Genomic DNA, 19,459 nt, shown 5'->3' on the forward strand with positions numbered 1-19,459 from the left:
CCTGACCTGCTGCGCTTTTCCAGCAATACATTTTCAGCTATGCTGCCTGACCTGCTGGGCTTTTCCACCAACACATTTTCAGCTCCTTGGATGCTGCCTGACCTGCTGCGCTATTCCAGCAACACATTTTCAGCTTGCTGCCTGACCTTTGCGCTTTTCCAGCAATACATTTTCAGCTATGCTGCCTGACCTGCTGGGCTTTTCCAGCAACACATTTTCAGCTATGCTGCCTGACCTGCTGCGCTTTTCCAGCAATACATTTTCAGCTGCTGCCTGACCTGCTGCGCTTTTCCAGCAACACATTTTCAGCTTGCTGCCTGACCTGCGCTTTTCCAGCAACACATTTTCAGCTCCTTGGATGCTGCCTGACCTGCTGCGCTTTTCCAGCAACACATTTTCAGCTATGCTGCCTGACCTGCTGCGCTTTTCCAGCAACACATTTTCAGCTCCTTGGATGCTGCCTGACCTGCTGCGCTTTTCCAGCAACACATTTTCAGCTCCTTGGATGCTGCCTGACCTGCTGCGCTTTTCCAGCAACACGTTTTCAGCTCCTTGGATGCTGCCTGACCTGCTGTGCTTTTCCAGCAACACATTTTCAGCTCCTTGGATGCTGCCTGACCTGCTGCGCTATTCCAGCAACACATTTTCAGCTTGCTGCCTGACCTGCTGCGCTTTTCCAGCAATACATTTTCAGCTATGCTGCCTGACCTGCTGCGCTTTTCCAGCAATACATTTTCAGCTATGCTGCCTGACCTGCTGGGCTTTTCCAGCAACACATTTTCAGCTCCTTGGATGCTGCCTGACCTGCTGTGCTTTTCCAGCAATACATTTTCAGCTATGCTGCCTGACCTGCTGTGCTTTTCCAGCAATACATTTTCAGCTTGCTGCCTGACCAGTTGCGCTTTTCCAGCAATACATTTTCAGCTATGCTGCCTGACCTGCTGGGCTTTTCCAGCAACACATTTTCAGCTCCTTGGATGCCTGACCTGCTGCGCTTTTCCAGCAACACATTTTCAGCTCCTTGGATGCCTGACCTGCTGTGCTTTTCCAGCAACACATTTTCAGCTCCTTGGATGCTGCCTGACCTGTTGCGCTTTTCCAGCAACACATTTTCACCTGTGCTGCCTGACCTGCTGCGCTTTTCCGGCAATACATTTTCAGCTATGCTGCCTGACCTGCTGCGCTTTTCCAGCAATACATTTTCAGCTATGCTGCCTGACCTGCGCTTTTCCAGCAATACATTTTCAGCTTGCTGCCTGACCTGCTGCGCTTTTCCAGCAATACATTTTCAGCTATGCTGCCTGATCTGTTGCGCTTTTCCAGCAACACATTTTCACCTGTGCTGCCTGACCTGCTGCGCTTTTCTAGCAATACATTTTCAGCTCTGCTGCCTGACCTGCTGCGCTTTTCCAGCAATACATTTTCAGCTATGCTGCCTGACCTGTTGCGCTTTTCCAGCAATACATTTTCAGCTATGCTGCCTGACCTGCTGGGCTTTTCCACCAACACATTTTCAGCTCCTTGGATGCTGCCTGACCTGCTGCGCTTTTCCAGCAATACATTTTCAGCTATGCTGCCTGACCTGCTGCGCTTTTCCAGCAATACATTTTCAGCTGCTGCCTGACCTGCTGCGCTTTTCCAGCAACACATTTTCAGCTTGCTGCCTGACCTGCGCTTTTCCAGCAACACATTTTCAGCTCCTTGGATGCTGCCTGACCTGCTGCGCTTTTCCAGCAACACATTTTCAGCTATGCTGCCTGACCTGCTGCGCTTTTCCAGCAACACATTTTCAGCTCCTTGGATGCTGCCTGACCTGCTGCGCTTTTCCAGCAACACATTTTCAGCTCCTTGGATGCTGCCTGACCTGCTGCGCTTTTCCAGCAACACATTTTCAGCTCCTTGGATGCTGCCTGACCTGCTGTGCTTTTCCAGCAACACATTTTCAGCTCCTTGGATGCTGCCTGACCTGTTGCGCTTTTCCAGCAACACATTTTCACCTGTGCTGCCTGACCTGCTGCGCTTTTCCGGCAATACATTTTCAGCTATGCTGCCTGACCTGCTGTGCTTTTCCAGCAATACATTTTCAGCTTGCTGCCTGACCAGTTGCGCTTTTCCAGCAATACATTTTCAGCTATGCTGCCTGACCTGCTGCGCTTTTCCAGCAATACATTTTCAGCTATGCTGCCTGACCTGCTGCGCTTTTCCAGCAATACATTTTCAGCTATGCTGCCTGACCTGCTGCGCTTTTCCAGCAATACATTTTCAGCTATGCTGCCTGACCTGCTGGGCTTTTCCACCAACACATTTTCAGCTCCTTGGATGCTGCCTGACCTGCTGCGCTTTTCCAGCAACACATTTTCACCTGTGCTGCCTGACCTGCTGCGCTTTTCCAGCAATACATTTTCAGCTTGCTGCCTGACCTGCTGCGCTTTTCCAGCAATACATTTTCAGCTATGCTGCCTGACCTGCTGCGCTTTTCCAGCAATACATTTTCAGCTATGCTGCCTGACCTGCTGTGCTTTTCCAGCAATACATTTTCAGCTATGCTGCCTGACCTGCTGGGCTTTTCCACCAACACATTTTCAGCTCCTTGGATGCTGCCTGACCTGCTGCGCTTTTCCAGCAATACATTTTCAGCTATGCTGCCTGACCTGCTGTGCTTTTCCAGCAATACATTTTCAGCTTGCTGCCTGACCAGTTGCGCTTTTCCAGCAATACATTTTCAGCTATGCTGCCTGACCTGCTGGGCTTTTCCAGCAACACATTTTCAGCTCCTTGGATGCTGCCTGACCTGCTGTGCTTTTCCAGCAATACATTTTCAGCTATGCTGCCTGACCTGCTGCGCTTTTCCAGCAATACATTTTCAGCTATGCTGCCTGACCTGCTGGGCTTTTCCAGCAACACATTTTCAGCTCCTTGGATGCTGCTGACCTGCTGCGCTTTTCCAGCAACACATTTTCAGCTTGCTGCCTGACCTGCTGCGCTTTTCCAGCAATACATTTTCAGCTGCTGCCTGACCTGCTGCGCTTTTCCAGCAACACATTTTCACCTGTGCTGCCTGACCTGCGCTTTTCCAGCAACACATTTTCAGCTCCTTGGATGCTGCCTGACCTGCTGCGCTTTTCCAGCAACACATTTTCAGCTATGCTGCCTGACCTGCTGCGCTTTTCCAGCAAAACATTTTCAGCTCCTTGGATGCTGCCTGACGTGCTGTGCTTTTCCAGCAATACATTTTCAGCTCCTTGAATGCTGCCTGACCTGCTGCGCTTTTCCAGCAACACATTTTCAGCTCCTTGGATGCTGCCTGACCTGCTGCGCTTTTCCAGCAACACATTTTCAGCTCCTTGGATGCTGCCTGACCTGCTGCGCTTTTCCAGCAACACATTTTCAGCTCCTTGGATGCTGCCTGAGCTGCTGCGCTTTTCCAGCAACACATTTTCAGCTTGCTGCCTGACCTGCTGCGCTTTTCCAGCAACACATTTCCACCTATGCTGCCTGACCTGCTGCGCTTTTGCAGCAACATATTTCCACCTATGCTGCCTGACCTGCTGCGCTTTTCCAGCAACACATTTTCAGCTGCTGCCTGACCTGCTGTGCTTTTCCAGCAACACATTTTCAGCAAATAATGAGATGCTAGTCATGGAAATAAGGTAGTTGCTGCTCATTAGCGAGATTCTGAACTCACCACTTAAACTTTAAGGAGAAAATGGTAAACACCTCCGTCTTCATTGCGATTCTGATTTTTCATTCTTGGGTATTTTCCCACATTTCTCCTTGCCCGTACCACTCGAGAGTGGAAAATTTGGCCCATTGTATTTTGTAAATCTGCCAAGTCTAGATCAAACAGTTGAGTGGTCTGACTACTTTTCAATGCTGCTAGCACTATGCCCCATATTTACTTGTACACTTTGGACATTTTACACTAGAAACGTAAAACTGAATTTTTTTTCTAAGGAGGTTCAAAAATTGGAGCTGTGGAATTTTTGGCCATTTTCTACAACCAATGAATAGGGTAACTTAAAACCAGAATCTGGTTACTGATGATGGTTACAGTTTTTTCAAAATATTATTTTCATGTTGCAACAAAGGTGATTATTAATGCTGCTTAAGAGAACGACACACGATTGCACTACAAGATTCAGATGGTGCATTGCTCGTCTAAATATCAATCATTTTTCAATCTCAAAATCCCACGTTCATGGACCAGTATTGGTTGCTTGCACTGCGCTGGATTGTAATGGATATTTTTCATTGCGTAGTCACCATGGCAACTGCAATAAGTAAAATGGTTTGTCATTCTTATGGATGTGTTTTAACCTGCTTATGAATAGGTGAGCTGGATGTGGTTAATATTGCACATTCCAGAATATTGCCGGAAGCCTGTAGAAAATAAAGATTGAGTGACAATGCAGCTGTCTGTTGAGAACAAAACTTGTTTCTCTGGATCCTACGCACTCTAAGCCGAACTAATGAAGAGGCCAGGTGAAGGCCAACAAGCCATTTCTTTATGGGACAAAAGTCATGTTCTGAGAAACTTATAAAACTGGCAGAATAAATTTTCATTATCAATTGTGTCTTTGGTACAATCGTAATTTTCAAATCTCTGATGATATTTGGAAAGATTTGCCTTTATTGTCTGTTGATAACCATTCTCCTAGGTTTTAAACCTCTAAAATTGTAAATCTGTGCTAAAGCATCACTATTCATAGAGTCATACAGTCATAGAAATGTACAGCACGTAAACAGACCCTACAGTCCAACTTGTCCATGTCGACTAGATATCCCAACCCAATCTAGTCCCACCTGCCAGCACCTGGCCCATATCCCTCCAAACCCTCCCTATTTATTTACCTATTGAGATGCTTTTTAAATGTCGCAATTGTACTACCCTCCACCACTTCCTCTGGCAGCCGATTCCACACCTGCACCACCCTCTGCGTGAAAAAGTTGCCTCGGTCCCTTTTATTATCTTTCCCCTCTCACCCTTAACCTTAACCTTATTCCTGATGAAGGGCTTTTGCCCGAAACGTCGATTTTGCCTGTCCTCAGATGCTGCCTGAATTGCTGTGCTCTTCCAGCACCACTGATCCAGAATCTGGTTTCCAGCATCTGCAGTCATTGTTTTTACCTCTTAACCTATGCACTCTAGTTCTGGACATCCCCACCCTAGGGAAAAGACTTTGCCTATTTATCATATTCATTCCCCTCATGATTTTGTAAACCTCTGTAAGGTCATCTCTCAGCCTCCGACGCTCCAGGGAAATCAGCCCTAGCCTATTCAGCGTCTCCCTGTACCTCAAATCCTCCAACCCTGGCAACATCCTTGTAAATCTTTTCAGAACTGTTTCAAGTTTCACAACATCCTTCCAATAGGAAGGAGACCAGAATTGCATGCAATATTCCAAAAATGGCCTAACCAACGTCCTGTACAGCCGTGACATGACCTCCCTACTCCTGCACTCAGTACACTGACCAATAAAGAAAGCATACTAAGAAATAAATCCTTTAATTTATTTCCCTTCTGTACAATAATCATTCTCTGATTCTATAAAGGCGGGGAAGTGGCTCTGAGTACATGTTTTTACAAAAGTTGAATGATTTAGCATAACTACTAAAATAGTGGTCAATCTCCGGTAGATATCAAAAATCATTCTTTGTGATGTGCACAGACACGTGAAGTTGACAGTTGTTTTCAATGGTGTACTATTAGATTTCTCTGCCAAAAATCAGGGGTAGACTTATACATGAGATACAAAATAAATTGTTTTTGGCCCTAAGTCAATCTGAGATATCTACATTCTTTATGTACACCACCTGGTCACTGCAGAAGTCAAATTTGCCCTGGTGCAAGCCTTGTTATTGATAGAACAGTAGAATGGCACACTATTGAAGGCAGCTGTTCAGTTTCTGATATCTGTGCATGTCAATTGTGATGTTAAGGCTACCATGTCACCAGTGCATGCTGATCTTTTTTGTATCAGTTTTAGGGATTGAGTTGGCAGGATCTGTCTTCAAACTGGCAAGTCTGCGATAGCAAGACGGTGGATGATGGTTTTCAACTCCTCAGCTATAACTTGTGCAAAATTGACATCGGCTTTTTGGCTAAAAGTCAAGTCTCAGAAGCCAATATTAATTTTACTGAAATTTTGGGCAGGAACACTTCCCTTTGACCATATGGAGGCTGAAAGTTTGTGAAATGGCTTTGTTGTAACTCTAGCTCAGCCACACCATTTGTTTTCAATTTCTAAAAATTAATTCACAGGACGTCATTAGCTGCATCAACATTTATTGCCCATCACTATTGGTGATGGTGAGCTGCCTCCTTGAACCACTTCTGTGCTCTTGGTGTCAGTGCACCTACAATTCTGTTAGGAATTAAAGCAAGCAAGCATCGTGATGACCCATGCTGATAATTGATGGTTCTATACTTAAACAGAGCTAGGTGGGGAACAGAATGGCTCATTTGCAGAATTATGAGGAAGGAGAGAGGCAGCAAACTGAGGAAGCTCAATGGCGCAATCACTTTCTCATCTCCACTGCCAGAATTCCCTGAGGCATCCCTCTAAAGTTCTGCAGAGAAACATTATTCCCAGCAAACAAGAGGAAGAGACCATCCTCTTTGAAATAAAAACTGGCATTTTTTTAAGTGCCTGTGAAAGTGAACAACAGAAATTTGTTACAAGAGTTGGATGCAGTTCTGAAAGAGACTTGATGATCTTATCAGGACCTTGCAACTCCATTAATTCCACATTCTCCAGACATCTACTCATATTATCAGATCCAGGTAAGGATGCCACATTTTCTGCCTGCAAGGACAGTTGACTGATGGCTTTTGATAACAATTAACAGTGGCTACATGGTCACCATTCACAACTTTTTATTCCAGATTTTCATTGATATCAAATTACACCATCCACCACAGTGGAATTTAACTCATCCCCACAATAAAGCCTCGAGTTCTTGGTTACTAGTCCAGTGACTGTCAGTAGAAAATAGCTTTTCATTCTCATCTATGTCAATGGGAAATTCTGTGCTTACAACAATATATTTGGAGGAACCTTTTTTTCTGTGATGAAGTTGAATTGCATCAAGCCATTATGTGATCCAATTTAGCAGAACCGGTTTTAATCTGCTATGCTGTAAAAATACGGGATCCTTGCTACATAGGAGACAGCCTTTATGAATGAAAGGAATTACTTCTGCATTTAACATACCACCGTTCATGTGAGCTATAGAGGAAGGAGGTTGTGCTTCCTATTGGTAAAGCAACATATTAGAGACCCATCCCTTTTTACTCTTTTCTATCTGTGAGGCTTATTATATATCTATTGGATGGGTGCATTCTCAGCCATGACAATGTTATGTGGGAACTGCTGTCCTATATATTGCTAACAGAATTCCAGTGTTAGCTGATTCAATATCTAGCACTGCTGAAAATTGAGCTTTAATGCATTTGGAACTCAATATCAGAATGGAAAATCCAAGGACAGATTTTGTCAAGTATTTTGCAGTTGGGAGACCCGCCAAGGATCTCAAACAGACAGTTTCTTTAGAAAAGTTTAAAAAATTTTGACTTATTTTCTGGATTTGCAATAAAATTTGATTCTGTTTGTACTGCATGTACCCATTGAGAACTTAAAGATTCTCAGTCCCCCCAGATTTCAGTTATCCCACTGAACTAACTCTTGGACTGTGACTCTGCAGCCTTTGGTTCTTGACACATCTCATGATTATTTCTGACTGGAACCTTCTCTGTTTTACAGTCTATCCAGGCTAGCACCCTGAATAACTATGACCAAAATGCACGATAGATCTTTCCTTGTCAGCCTGTAAGATCTAACTTCTAATAGAAATTACTCATTCCCACATCCAAAATTGTTAGAATCATAAATTGGATACAGCACAGAATGAGACTAATATGCTTTATGGTTGCTAAAGTTCAAAATAATTGCACCTTTAGACTCAAAATGCTGGAACTTCATTGGGTGTATTTCTTGCAGCTTTCCATGTGGCTGATGGACTATCAGCTGATTGCTCGTCACCTGACCTCAATGCATCGATAAATGTACCCAAGAGGTATATTTGCATAGTATTTGGTTCTCAGCTTTTGAAGACAAGTCCCACTGAAAAGTTTGTTTGTTGCACGCCAACTATATTTCATAAACAGAAGGATACTAACTTGCTATATAGAAGTTGTTCAGCCCATCATATCCCTGCCAACTCTCTGAAAAGGTTATAGAGTCATGCAGTCCTACAGCATGGAGACAGGCCCTTTTGCCCAAACTGGTCCATGCTGACCAAAATGTCCATCTATGCTAATCCTACTTCCCTGCACTTGGCCCATATCCTTCTAACCCTTTCCTGTCCATGTATTTGTCCAAATGCCTTTTAAATGTTGTTAATGTATCCACCTCAACAACCTCCACTGGCAGCTCTTTCCATATGTGTACCACCCTCTGTGCAAAAAACATTGCCCCTCAGGTTCCCTTTTATTCTTTCCCCTCTCACCTTAAACCGATGCCCTCTAGTCCGTGATTCCCCAACCCTGGGAAAAAGACTGAGTGCATTCACCCTTTCCATGCCTCTCATGATCTAATGCACCTCTATAAGGTGTCCCCTTAGCCTCCTACGATCTAAAGTAAGAAGTCCTAGCTTGTCCAACCTCTCCCTATAACTCAGGAGGAGAAAGTGAGCACTGCAGATGCTGGAGATCAGAGTTGAGAGTGTAATGCTGGAAAAGCACAGTTGGTCAGGCAGCATCTGAGGAGTAGGAGAATCGACATTTTGAGTATAAACTCTTCAGTGGGATTCCTGATGAAGAACTTATGCTCAAGAGGTTGATTCTCCTACTCCTCAGATGCTGTCTGACTGGCTTTGTTTTTCCAGCACCATGCTCTCGACTTTCCCTATAACCCAGACCATTGAGTCCTGGTGACATCCTTGGAAATTTCTTCTGCATTCTTTCCAGTTCAATAACATCCTTCCTATAGCAAAGTGACCAAAACTGAACACAATACTCCAAGTGCAGCCTCACCAACGTCCTGTACAACTGCAAAATAACTTCCCAACTTCTATACTCAGTGCCCTGACTGATGAAGGACAGTGTGCCAAAAGTCGTCTTCACTGATCTGTCTACCTGTGAATTCACTTTCAGAAAACCAAGCACCTGAGTGGTGCCTCTATTCCACTACACTCCTTAAGGCCATACTATTCACCATGAAACTCTTACCTTGATTGTACTTTCGAAAATGCAAGACTTCATACTTATCTATATGAAACACCATTTGCTATTTTTCAGCCCACTTCCCCAGCTGATCAAGGTCCTGCTGCAATTTCTGACCACCTTTCTCACTGTCCACAATACTGCCTATTTTAGTGTCATCTGCAAACTTACTAATCATGCCTTGTACATTCTCATTCAAATCATTGATACAGATAACAAAAAGGTAATGGGCCCAGCACCAACTCCTGAGGCACTCCACTGATCGCAGGCTTCCAGTCCTACAAGCATCCTTTCACTAATACCCTGTACCATCAAGCCAATTGTGTATCCAATTTGTCCGGGCCCCCTGGATTCCACGCAGTCTAACCTTTGAGAGCAGCCTACCATGTGGATCCTTATCAAAGGCCTTACTGAAATCCATATTGACTTTGTCCAGCACCCTGCCCTCTTCAACCTTCGTGATCACCTCATCAAAGAACTGTAACAAATTTGTGAGGCATGGTTGCCCAAGCATAAAGCTGTTCTGACTGTTCCTAATCAAACCATGTATTTCCAAATGCATGTATATTTTAGCTCAGAATCTTCTCAAATAATTTACCCAGGTCTACAGATCGCCTTCTTGAAAAAGGACACAACATTCACTACCCTCCAGTATCTGAGACCTCATACGGAATGATGATGCAAAAATATCAACCAGGGCTCCGGCACTTTCTTCTCTATCCTGTAGCAGTACTCTTGGATATATCTGTGTGGTGCTGGAATCACCATAGGAATGATGAGCTTATGCTCAAAATGTTGACTCACCTGCTGTTCAGATGCTGCCTGACCGGCTGTGCTTTTCCAGCACCACACTTTTTGACTCTGATCTCCAGCATCTGCAGTTCTCATTTTCTCTCTGTTGGATATATCTGGTCAGGATGAGGAGATTTATCCACCTTCATATATTCTAATACATCGAACACCTCCTCTACTGTGATATATTGTCCCCAAGATATGATCACTAAACTTCCCCAAGGTCAATTAGCTCCATCATCTTTTGACCTGTTTCCCCATAACCCATGACCATATTGTTTCTGTGAGTGGCAGCATTAACAAAATACGTTTTGTTGTGCGATTGCACAATTGAGCATTTGGCTGATGGATTTGCACTTTATAAGTGAAATTGCAGTTATAAAATAATGTAGTTTATGTACTGCCACTGCAATTAACACAACAAAATTAGCAATTTTTTTTCGTTTAAACGTTTCTGATTCTCTAGTCTTAATGAAGGGATGAATAGGTTGAAATCTTGTAAAAATTAATTTCTGTCAACCTTGCCAAGCTTTTTCGTATGTTGTGGGTGTGTCAGGTTGTCTTTAAATGTTTGACTTGAGCAATTAAATGCTAGCCGTGTCCTCGGCAGACTCAAGTCTTTGTCATGCATGCAGCGTGTATAAACTCATCACATGACAAGAGAAACGATAGTGTCAGAAAGGATCTGTTGGGAAACAAACTAGAACCTTGTGAAAACAGATCCTAAGTTTGGGTCTTCAGTAAGTACTTAGACCACCTTTTCCCAAAGAACTTTCTAATTCAAGTTTTTTTGTAACCTGTAAAGTAAGTTTTGTTGAAACAGAGAATGTTAGATCTTCGGAGTATCTTCGGAGCATTGGCATTTTAATTTTTGAGCTCATGTTAGCACGAAAAAAATGTTTATTTTGATTTTTTTTACATTTTATGTCAGTAGTCTAGTGAAGTATAGGTGGTGATTTCTGCATTGTTGTGGTTCATCTGAGTTGTAAAATGATTTTTTAAAAAATCTGCTTGTTACTGTTTGAATCTTTAGCTATTTGAAGTAGAAATGAACAGCTTGTGCTTGGTATGAGAATAATGTAGCACAGAAGCAAACATTTAAATTGTTTTATGGGATTTGTGGAACATAAAAGATTTTTCCCATATATTTACGGATTGTTTCGGTTGGGATACAAATTGGGTTTTGTGCTTTGAAGAATGGACAAGCGAATGTTTGTGGGCTTCTGTAGGAGTTTTAATGAATTCGATGCTTTTTTTTTTATAAATCTGAGCCTTGTGTATTCATGAGATTGATGTATTAGCCAGCTGGAATGTTTAAAAGACTGGGAGAGACTGCAGCCTAATCTAGAAGAATTGAGTTGCTGATTTATATTGCCGTCAGCGCTTAGCAACAGGTTCAGCTTTTTTTTTCTTCAGTACTGCTCACTTGTTAGAAACAGCTGAAGAACTCTTACTCGGCCGGGTTTCAGTGCAGACATGTCAGCTTTCAACTTCTGTAACTTCGACAGTATTATGGTCTTATTGCCAATTATCAGATGATTCTCACAACAGCTGTAGTTTATTATAATGTTAAAATTTTGAAAAATATTAACTGATGTCCATTTTCACTTTTGTGTTATTGTTTTAAGTATTTCCCAACCATTTCTAGTTATCCTGGTGAATTTGTAGCGTCATTTTCAGAGGGCAGTACATTTCAGCAATGACTTTTTCAACAATGGTCATTTAAGATGTGTGGGAAAAATTACTTTCCTGAATTACGTTTTCCACAAAGAATGCCAGAAAGTCTGTGTTGTTGATGCTACCTGTAAATAATAAAGTAGAAAATACTTCCATTGCATGATATATTTTTGCTTTTGTTGATGATGCCATGTTATATAGTTAAGTATCTGGCAGCAGACAGATCATTGCAGTCAAAGGAATCTCAAGAAATTAAGACATTGCACAAAGAAATTATGCTGGATAATCTAAAGGTAATATAAAATGAAATGGGAAGGAATAAATGTGACCACAATAGATATCTGTCTGTAAAATGAAAAAGGCAACAATTTCGTGGGGTTAGAAATAATTTGACAAAGATTTTTGCTCACTTATGCTGCAAGGCTAATCAAGTCTGAGGAATTCCTAATTAATTATTTTTACTCTCACATAGTTGGAACATTTGAAGCACTGGAGAGAGTTTGAATGAAGGACACATGAGTTTGTTATTCTTGGGACTTGGCACAGATAGAATGGGTCGAATGGCTGCCTCTGTGCTGTTTGTTCTATGATTTTATAATAAATTAGAAGAAGACTTTGAAGATTTTGTAAGAGGAAGGAAAGTTGAGATTTAATGAACAAAATGATTCTTTTATTCTCCATTTCTCAGTTGACTTGGCTGAGGCTGGTAAACCTTTGATGTGATACTTGAGTATGAAGGTGTAGTATTAGGATAGTTGTTTGTTGGGCTCCTAAATGTGAGGAAATACAATAGTTTATAACAGCAAGTTGTTTTGTTTGTTATTTAATTGTATAACAGTACATCATAGCTGGACATTATCAGCATGAGGATGCATTTCAAAAAATGGTTATTTGAAATGCAGGAGCATCTTGAATATTTACAATGAGATATTATAAGACCAGTTGAGAGCCTTCCCAGGTCGTAACGCATGGTCTGATGGCTCTGGGTTCAGCAGGTAATCATTTATATTATTTTGAACTTATGCAAGAAAAAGGGACAGATATCTAGTTTCTGGCACTGGATGGAAGAAAATTACACAGTAAAGACCGAATGTGGCTTCACAGCTGATATTCTGTGTGACGTTATAACTCTAAAAGCATAATTATTAAATTCTTTGGATTCTCCAAGTTACCTACTCTTTTCAAATTAAATCTAGACCTCAGTCTTTGATTTTTATCCTTTAATTTCAATCTACATGCTTTCTCCTGAAAGACCAAGCAAGTAAAGACTTTCAGCCAAAGACTTAAATCTACAGAACAGCAAGCTTATACATGTTCAATGCGTAGGAGATGAAAGTGTAATATGGCTGCAAGTACGTACTCTACTGCTATATACTTTCATTAATCATCCTGTAAAACACTGTACCTTGAAGCGCTATATCAAGATAAAATTATTACAATTCCAATAAATATATTTCAGTGTTTTTAGCTATAATCTAATTAAGTGAAAACGGCAAGAATTAAAATATAAAAAAGAAACAGGGAATACTGGAGAAACTGGAGAAACCCAGCAGGTCTGGGAGCATCTGTGAGAAAAACAGAAGTAACATATGAGTGTTGTTCAGAACTGTTTCAGAGTTGAACCACTGTTCTTAAGAGTCATATCAGACTTGAAATGTTAATTCTGTTTTTCTCATCACACATGCTTTCAGACCTGCTAAATTTTTCCAGTATTCTGTTCGTTTCAGATTTCCAGCATCTGAAAATTTTGCTTTTTAGTCCATTAAAATTTAATGTGGAAAAACACAGTAATATTAATAATTGCAGTAAATATAAATGTTTATCAATAAATGATAAAGTTGCTAATTGAACAGATTACATATTTTGTAATGTTAGGTAAACATAAATATTTTTGAGCTTTTCAAATCCACATCGTTATTTACGTTATTTAAACTGCCTCCTGCCAAAAGCAAAGACACAAAATCAAGAAATAGAGTCCTGAAGTCTGTTTTTGTTTATTAAATAGGGCATATATGGTACATTTACTGAGTTTGTATAAAAGAGAAGCTCTGAAATGCCACTTGATGATGTTCGAATGAACACTCCTCCCACAAAGTTCACCATTTCAACTGTGCTATCATGTCAAGAAAGTCACAACAATGAATGCAAAGGCAAGAACAAGATTCTATAGGCTAATCATCGGTCCTGTTAATGAAAAGCATAGAGATGGTTTCGATCAAAACTAGAAAGGAAAGAGAAATTGGAGCATTCACAACAGAAAACCCACATCAGATCTAATTATAGCTGCATTGCTAAATAATGAGTTTTGAGAAGAGTTGTAGCTCAGGTTGAGGTTTTGGATGTAGGTTTGCTCGCTGAACTGCAAGGTTCAATTCCAGACGTTTTGTTACCCGACTAGGTAACATCTTCAGTGGGCTCAGGCGGAGCAATGCTGAAAATTCCTGCTTTCTACTTATATGTTTGGGTTTCTTTGGGTTGTAAATGACGTTAGTTTTGCTCATTGTCTGTATGGGGTCTGCTGTTTTAGTGTGTTGGTGGGTTTGTGGGCTACCATGATGCCAATGGGTCTGAGTAGAATGGCAGTCATTTCAGAGATGTCTTTGGTGTAAGGGAGGGTGGCTAGGCTTTCTGACGTGTTTTGTCTGCTTGTTTGGGTTTGTTGCTGAGAAATCGGCGGACTGTGTTCATTGGGTACCCATCCTTTTTGAATACACATAATCGGTGATTTTCCTCTGCTCTGCGTAGTTCCTCTGTGCTACAGTGTATGTTAGCTCGTTGAAATAATGTTCTGATGCAGCTTTGTTTGTGGGTGTTGGGATGATTGCTTCTGTAGTTCAATATTTGGTCTGTATGTGTTGTTTTTCTGTAGCTGCTAGTTTGAAGTTCCCCATTGGCTGTTCGCTCTACTGTGACATCTAGAAATTACAGTTTGTTGGTGTTTTCCTCCTTTTTTCGTGAATTTTATGCCAGTAAGGGTATTATTGATGGTCTTGAAGGTTTCCTCTAACTTGTTTCATTTAGTGATCACAAAGGTGTCATCCACATAGCGGACCCAGAGTTTGGGTTGGATGGTTGGCAGAGCAGTTTGCTCAAGACTCTGCATTACTCCTACAACCACCTGATGAAGGAGCGGTGCTTCGAAAGCAAGTGCTTCCAATTAAACCTATTGGACTATAACCTGGTGTTGTGTGATCTTTAACTTTGTACATCCAAGTCCAACACCTGCATTTCCAAATCATAAGAGCCTTGGTTTTGTCAATAACTTCGCTTTTAGATACAATAGAATCAAGCACATGAATTTGTTGAGAAATATGCATTAGTCATACTGTGGTGCTATAGTCTCTTAATATGTGAAAATGGGATTGTAGCTAAATTCTTTGCATTGTTTTTAATTGAATAAAAGTGCTCTTGAATATGAGAAAATAATAATGTTTAAAACTCCACTTTTCTGGGGGTTATCTGAATGTGAACTTGATATAAATCATTATAAAAATGTCCTCAAATTGTCACTAAATTCCAAGAAATGGATCCATCCATACTGATCCCCTCAGATCTATCTTTTAAGTTCTTTATGCTGGTAGTTACTGGAAGAAATGAAAAGATGGTAAGTGTTTCAGCCCCAGAATGCATGCTTGGTTGAGTCCAACAAACGTTAAATTGGAGATGTAATCTACATACAGTAGATTACAATCATTGCAACACAGTAACAAAAACAAATGGCAAAATGAAATGATTTCAAGTTTCCTAGCATTCTTATTTAATTTTAATGTAAAAATAATTCTCAACCTTCCACGTTTATATTTACTAGAACCTGGTTGTTTTCTCTCAATGCATAACAAAGCACTGATTGATACAAGGGAAAATTTTATAGCTTGCAGAAAGATGTGGATTTTTAAATTGAAAATGTTTGGCCATGCAATGTACAATATTTCTTCAAAAACAAAGTTTTGTTTTGTAAGAAGTTAATCCTTGTTTTTGAGATATTGCTAGGCTTGGGATTTTCTGTTTTGTGAATAGATAATTATGATTTTGATGCCCTTGGTGGTAGCATCAACTAAAATTTGGCGACAGAGGAAGGAAAGTCATGACAACCTTGGAGAGGATCAATCCTCAGCAGCAAAAATATTCACTGTGGTGGAATGCGGCTACAGCTGTTAACAGTCTGGCAGACTTGGCTCCAGTATTATTGGGTAGGTTTTAGGAAGCAGTGCTAAAGAAATTCACACACACACACACACACCACTCTCTGCCATCGTGAGGCAACCCTCTGCTATCTTCAGGACATGGCCTCAAGAGGCGATCTGCCTGCTGGATCGTGGCACTGTCCTCATATTACTGCATAACTAACAAATTGATTATCCACTGTTGTTAAGCGGTGTTACTGGAATAACCTCTTAGGTGGCAAAATCATGTTGAAGTGGGATTGCCAAATCAATGTCCTGCTGTGTAAATTGCCTTTTCCCACAGGAAGAGTCTGTCCAATGGGCACGAAAATACTTTGCACCTGGTGTGACCAGCAATATCAGCTGCTTACTGGGCAGCCTGAATGGTATTGTAGCAGGAGAAGTAATGCATACAGGTAGTCCCTGTATACCTCAGAGGTGTTGATTCAGACCAGTCTTGATGTCGCACAGCCAGGTACATTGACAAGATTCCAAATTCAGGCAACATCAATTCTCAAAAGACCATGTACCAAAATATTGTATATTAACTTTATCACCCAAAGTATCCCTGAGAGTACCTTGACCATATTCCTAATGAAGTATTTTTGAATTAGTTGGGTTTCCATTGAATTATATTCAAATTATCTGTAAGATCTTGCAGTACTTCTCATTGCACTTTGTTGCTTCACAACTTTTATTAGAACTACAAACGCTATGTGTTTTTACTTGCATAATTCTTTTGTTCAATACTATTTCAGCCTCCTCTACACATGGGATTATATACTTTTTAGTGAGCCATTGACACAAATACTCTCATGTTGGCTAAATAGTGGGGGTTGTGGATTTTGAATAGTAGGATGTTGTTAAATTGATGGAAAATCAGAATATATATCAATCCTGATGTTATGGAAGCTGAATAGAAGAACTAATATTAACATCTTTTACTTTCAGATGTGATAAGCCTGTAGATATGGTCTATTTCTAGCATTTTCTTCTTTTGTTTCTATATCTTAGCATTCACAGTTTTGGTTTTAACTCTTGTTAATATTGTTTCTTTTTCTTCAGAAACAGGCTCTTATTATTGTCACCATGGAACAAGAACGGAAACAGTGAATAGAAATCCCAACAACATGCAGCTGAATGGGTGCAAGATGTCAACAGCACGCTTTTCAAGCTGGGTGACATTTGATGATGATCCAGATCTTATTTCACCAGTACAAACATCTCTTCTAAAACCAGGAATTTCTCACAACGGTACAACTCAAGAAAACGACAAGATTCTCCAGGGGCCTCAAACAGGCTTTGAAAAAACAGCATCAAAGAATAATTTGGTGGATTTTTCTGCTGAAGAAAAGAATGATGCACTTGCACTAATTAGTCCAACCATAAACCCATTTTCACCAGTTCGCAGCACTAACCCTTTTTTGGATGAATCTCTACGTGATGTCCAGCCATCACCAATCAATCCATTTCAAGCATTCTTTGACCAAAATGAAAAGCCAGCCTTGGTGAACTCATTAGCAAACACATCTCAGATCTTTCAACAGCAAAATGTACCGGATTCTCCATTTTCTGATTCACATCCCGATTGCCAAAAGGATTCTGTTCCTACATCAGGTCATCCTCCAGATCCTATTTCCCCATGTTTTGGAAATCTAAATGATCAAAGGAGTTTAGTTGTGTTCAAGAATTCTCCAGATTTGGCCTCTCCACTTACAATTGGAAGTGCTAATGATCAGGGGGATTCTGTTTTCATTAATTCTTCGAATTTGATGTCCTCATTTTCTGATGCAAAAATCAGAAATCAAAGGGATTCTATTATTTTCAGTGATGAAGAAGATCTGATTCCCCCATTTCCTGATGGAAAACCTAATAATCAGATGGATTATTCTATAATCATGAATTCTGAAGATATGATCTCACAACTTCCTTCTGCAATTGTAAATGATGGAAACATCAATAGTCAAAGGGATTCTATTATGGCATTTGACCACTGTCCAGACTCTCCCTTTTCCAGTTCTCACATTAATGGTCAAAGAGATTCTATTATGTTTAGTAATGCTTTAAATGCCACATTTACAGATGACCCAATAAACTACAGCTCTCATCTTGATGCTCTAACTCGGCTTAAACAAATTCACATTGAGGATCCAGATCAGCTTGATCGTCATACCTTACCTGATGATCCTTTGCACTCTCCAGAGGCAGAAAGCAATACATTTAACTTTAACTACCTGCAGCCTAAGGATGGTTGGCCAATGATGCTGAGAATACCTGAGAAAAAGAACATCATGTCATCAAGACACTGGGGCCCTATATATGTCAAAATGCTAGATAATGCATGTTTACAACTCTTTTATGAAAAGGGTCTTGAGAAGCCTTTTCGGGAGGTTCAGCTTCTGCCCTGCCATGAGCTGTCTGAACTGAAACTTCAGAACTTTGATGAAAATGGGAAAATACACACTATAAGTATAGATAAAGTATTATACAAGGAAAAACGGAAATATCATCCTATGCTAACAGTAGTACAGACACCAGTCCGGGTGCAGGTGATGAAATTGGGCACCACAATTTATGAAGATTATGTAAGTTTTGTGACTACAGTTCAGGATACACTAATGAAATTACCGAGTGCCAGAGATATTTGTGCCAATTATTTTGAAGAAGAGATAACTGTGGAAGTACAGGATGAATTTAAAGGTATTGTGGCTAAAGCAGACAACAGACTCATCCAGCATTCTGTGGTTACTCATGTCAATGTTCTGGCTTTTGTGTCTGGAATGCCAGAATGTAGGATAGGCTTCAATGATGTTCAGATGAAGGGACGTGAAGTTGTGTCAAGGCATGACATTATTCCCACAACCACAACTAAATGGATTAAAATGAATGACTTCCAGTTCCATACATGTGTGGTTGTTGATGAATTCAAAAATTCCAGATTAATTAAGTTTTTACCATTAGATGGTCATAGGTTTGAATTATTGCGTTTCAGGACTACCTTTGGTGAAAAGACACTTCCTTTCTCCCTTAAAACCTTAGCAACTGTTAAGGGTGCTGAAGTGGAGCTTCAGTCTTGGTTGGTGATGTCATCTGGGTTTGTGTCTAATCGGGATCATTTTGCAGCAATGCCTTGTGAAAATGTGATGATTCGGTATCCAGTCCCAACAGATTGGGTTAAGAACTTTCGACGAGAAGGTGTCTTGCGAGAAAAGTCCCTGAAGGCCAGAGTTAATAGGAGTGCCAGCTTTGGTAGTGCTAGCATGTCTGGCTCAGAGCCTGTCATGAGAGTAACATTGGGAAGTGCCAAGTATGAACATGCCTTTAAGGCTATTGTATGGCGAATCAACAGACTCCCGGACAAAAATTCAGGTGAGTGGCAGTCGACTGTTGTTTGTGTGGAAGCTCTTAACTGTTAATGTTTTACCCCGACCAGTCTAAATCTTATCACTAAAGTATATGTTGACCTATAAAGGAAAAGGGTAGAAGTACCATAGATAAATGTCTCCTGAGATAAGTTCCATGAAACTGGCAGGCAAGCTTTGTATCAAAAGAATTCATGACAGTATAATTTACATATTGATACAGTGTAGTCTTTTTTTAAAAA

The 19,459-nt window shown here is 40.7% G+C and overlaps 1 protein-coding gene across 6 annotated transcripts in view; it reads left to right on the forward strand.

Moving 5' to 3' along the window:
* The window catches only part of ston2 (stonin 2), a 180,432-nt gene that overhangs the window by 141,693 nt on the left and 19,280 nt on the right, over positions 1–19,459 (forward strand). For 4 of the 6 annotated variants that reach the window (XM_043696971.2, XM_087989600.1, XM_043696975.2 and 1 more), the window contains one exon: positions 16,921–19,224. In XM_043696971.2, coding sequence (XP_043552906.2) covers positions 16,921–19,224 — 2,304 coding nt within the window. Of the gene's footprint in view, positions 1–10,633; positions 10,756–15,736; positions 15,883–16,920; positions 19,225–19,459 lie in introns of those variants that run through there. The other 2 variants (XM_043696976.2, XM_043696974.2) reach the window with 2 other exon arrangements.

Source organism: Chiloscyllium plagiosum, unplaced genomic scaffold, assembly GCF_037043375.1.
Source record: "Chiloscyllium plagiosum isolate Xiang-an unplaced genomic scaffold, Cpla_swu_hap1 HiC_scaffold_8, whole genome shotgun sequence".
Classification (NCBI taxonomy): domain Eukaryota; kingdom Metazoa; phylum Chordata; class Chondrichthyes; order Orectolobiformes; family Hemiscylliidae; genus Chiloscyllium; species Chiloscyllium plagiosum.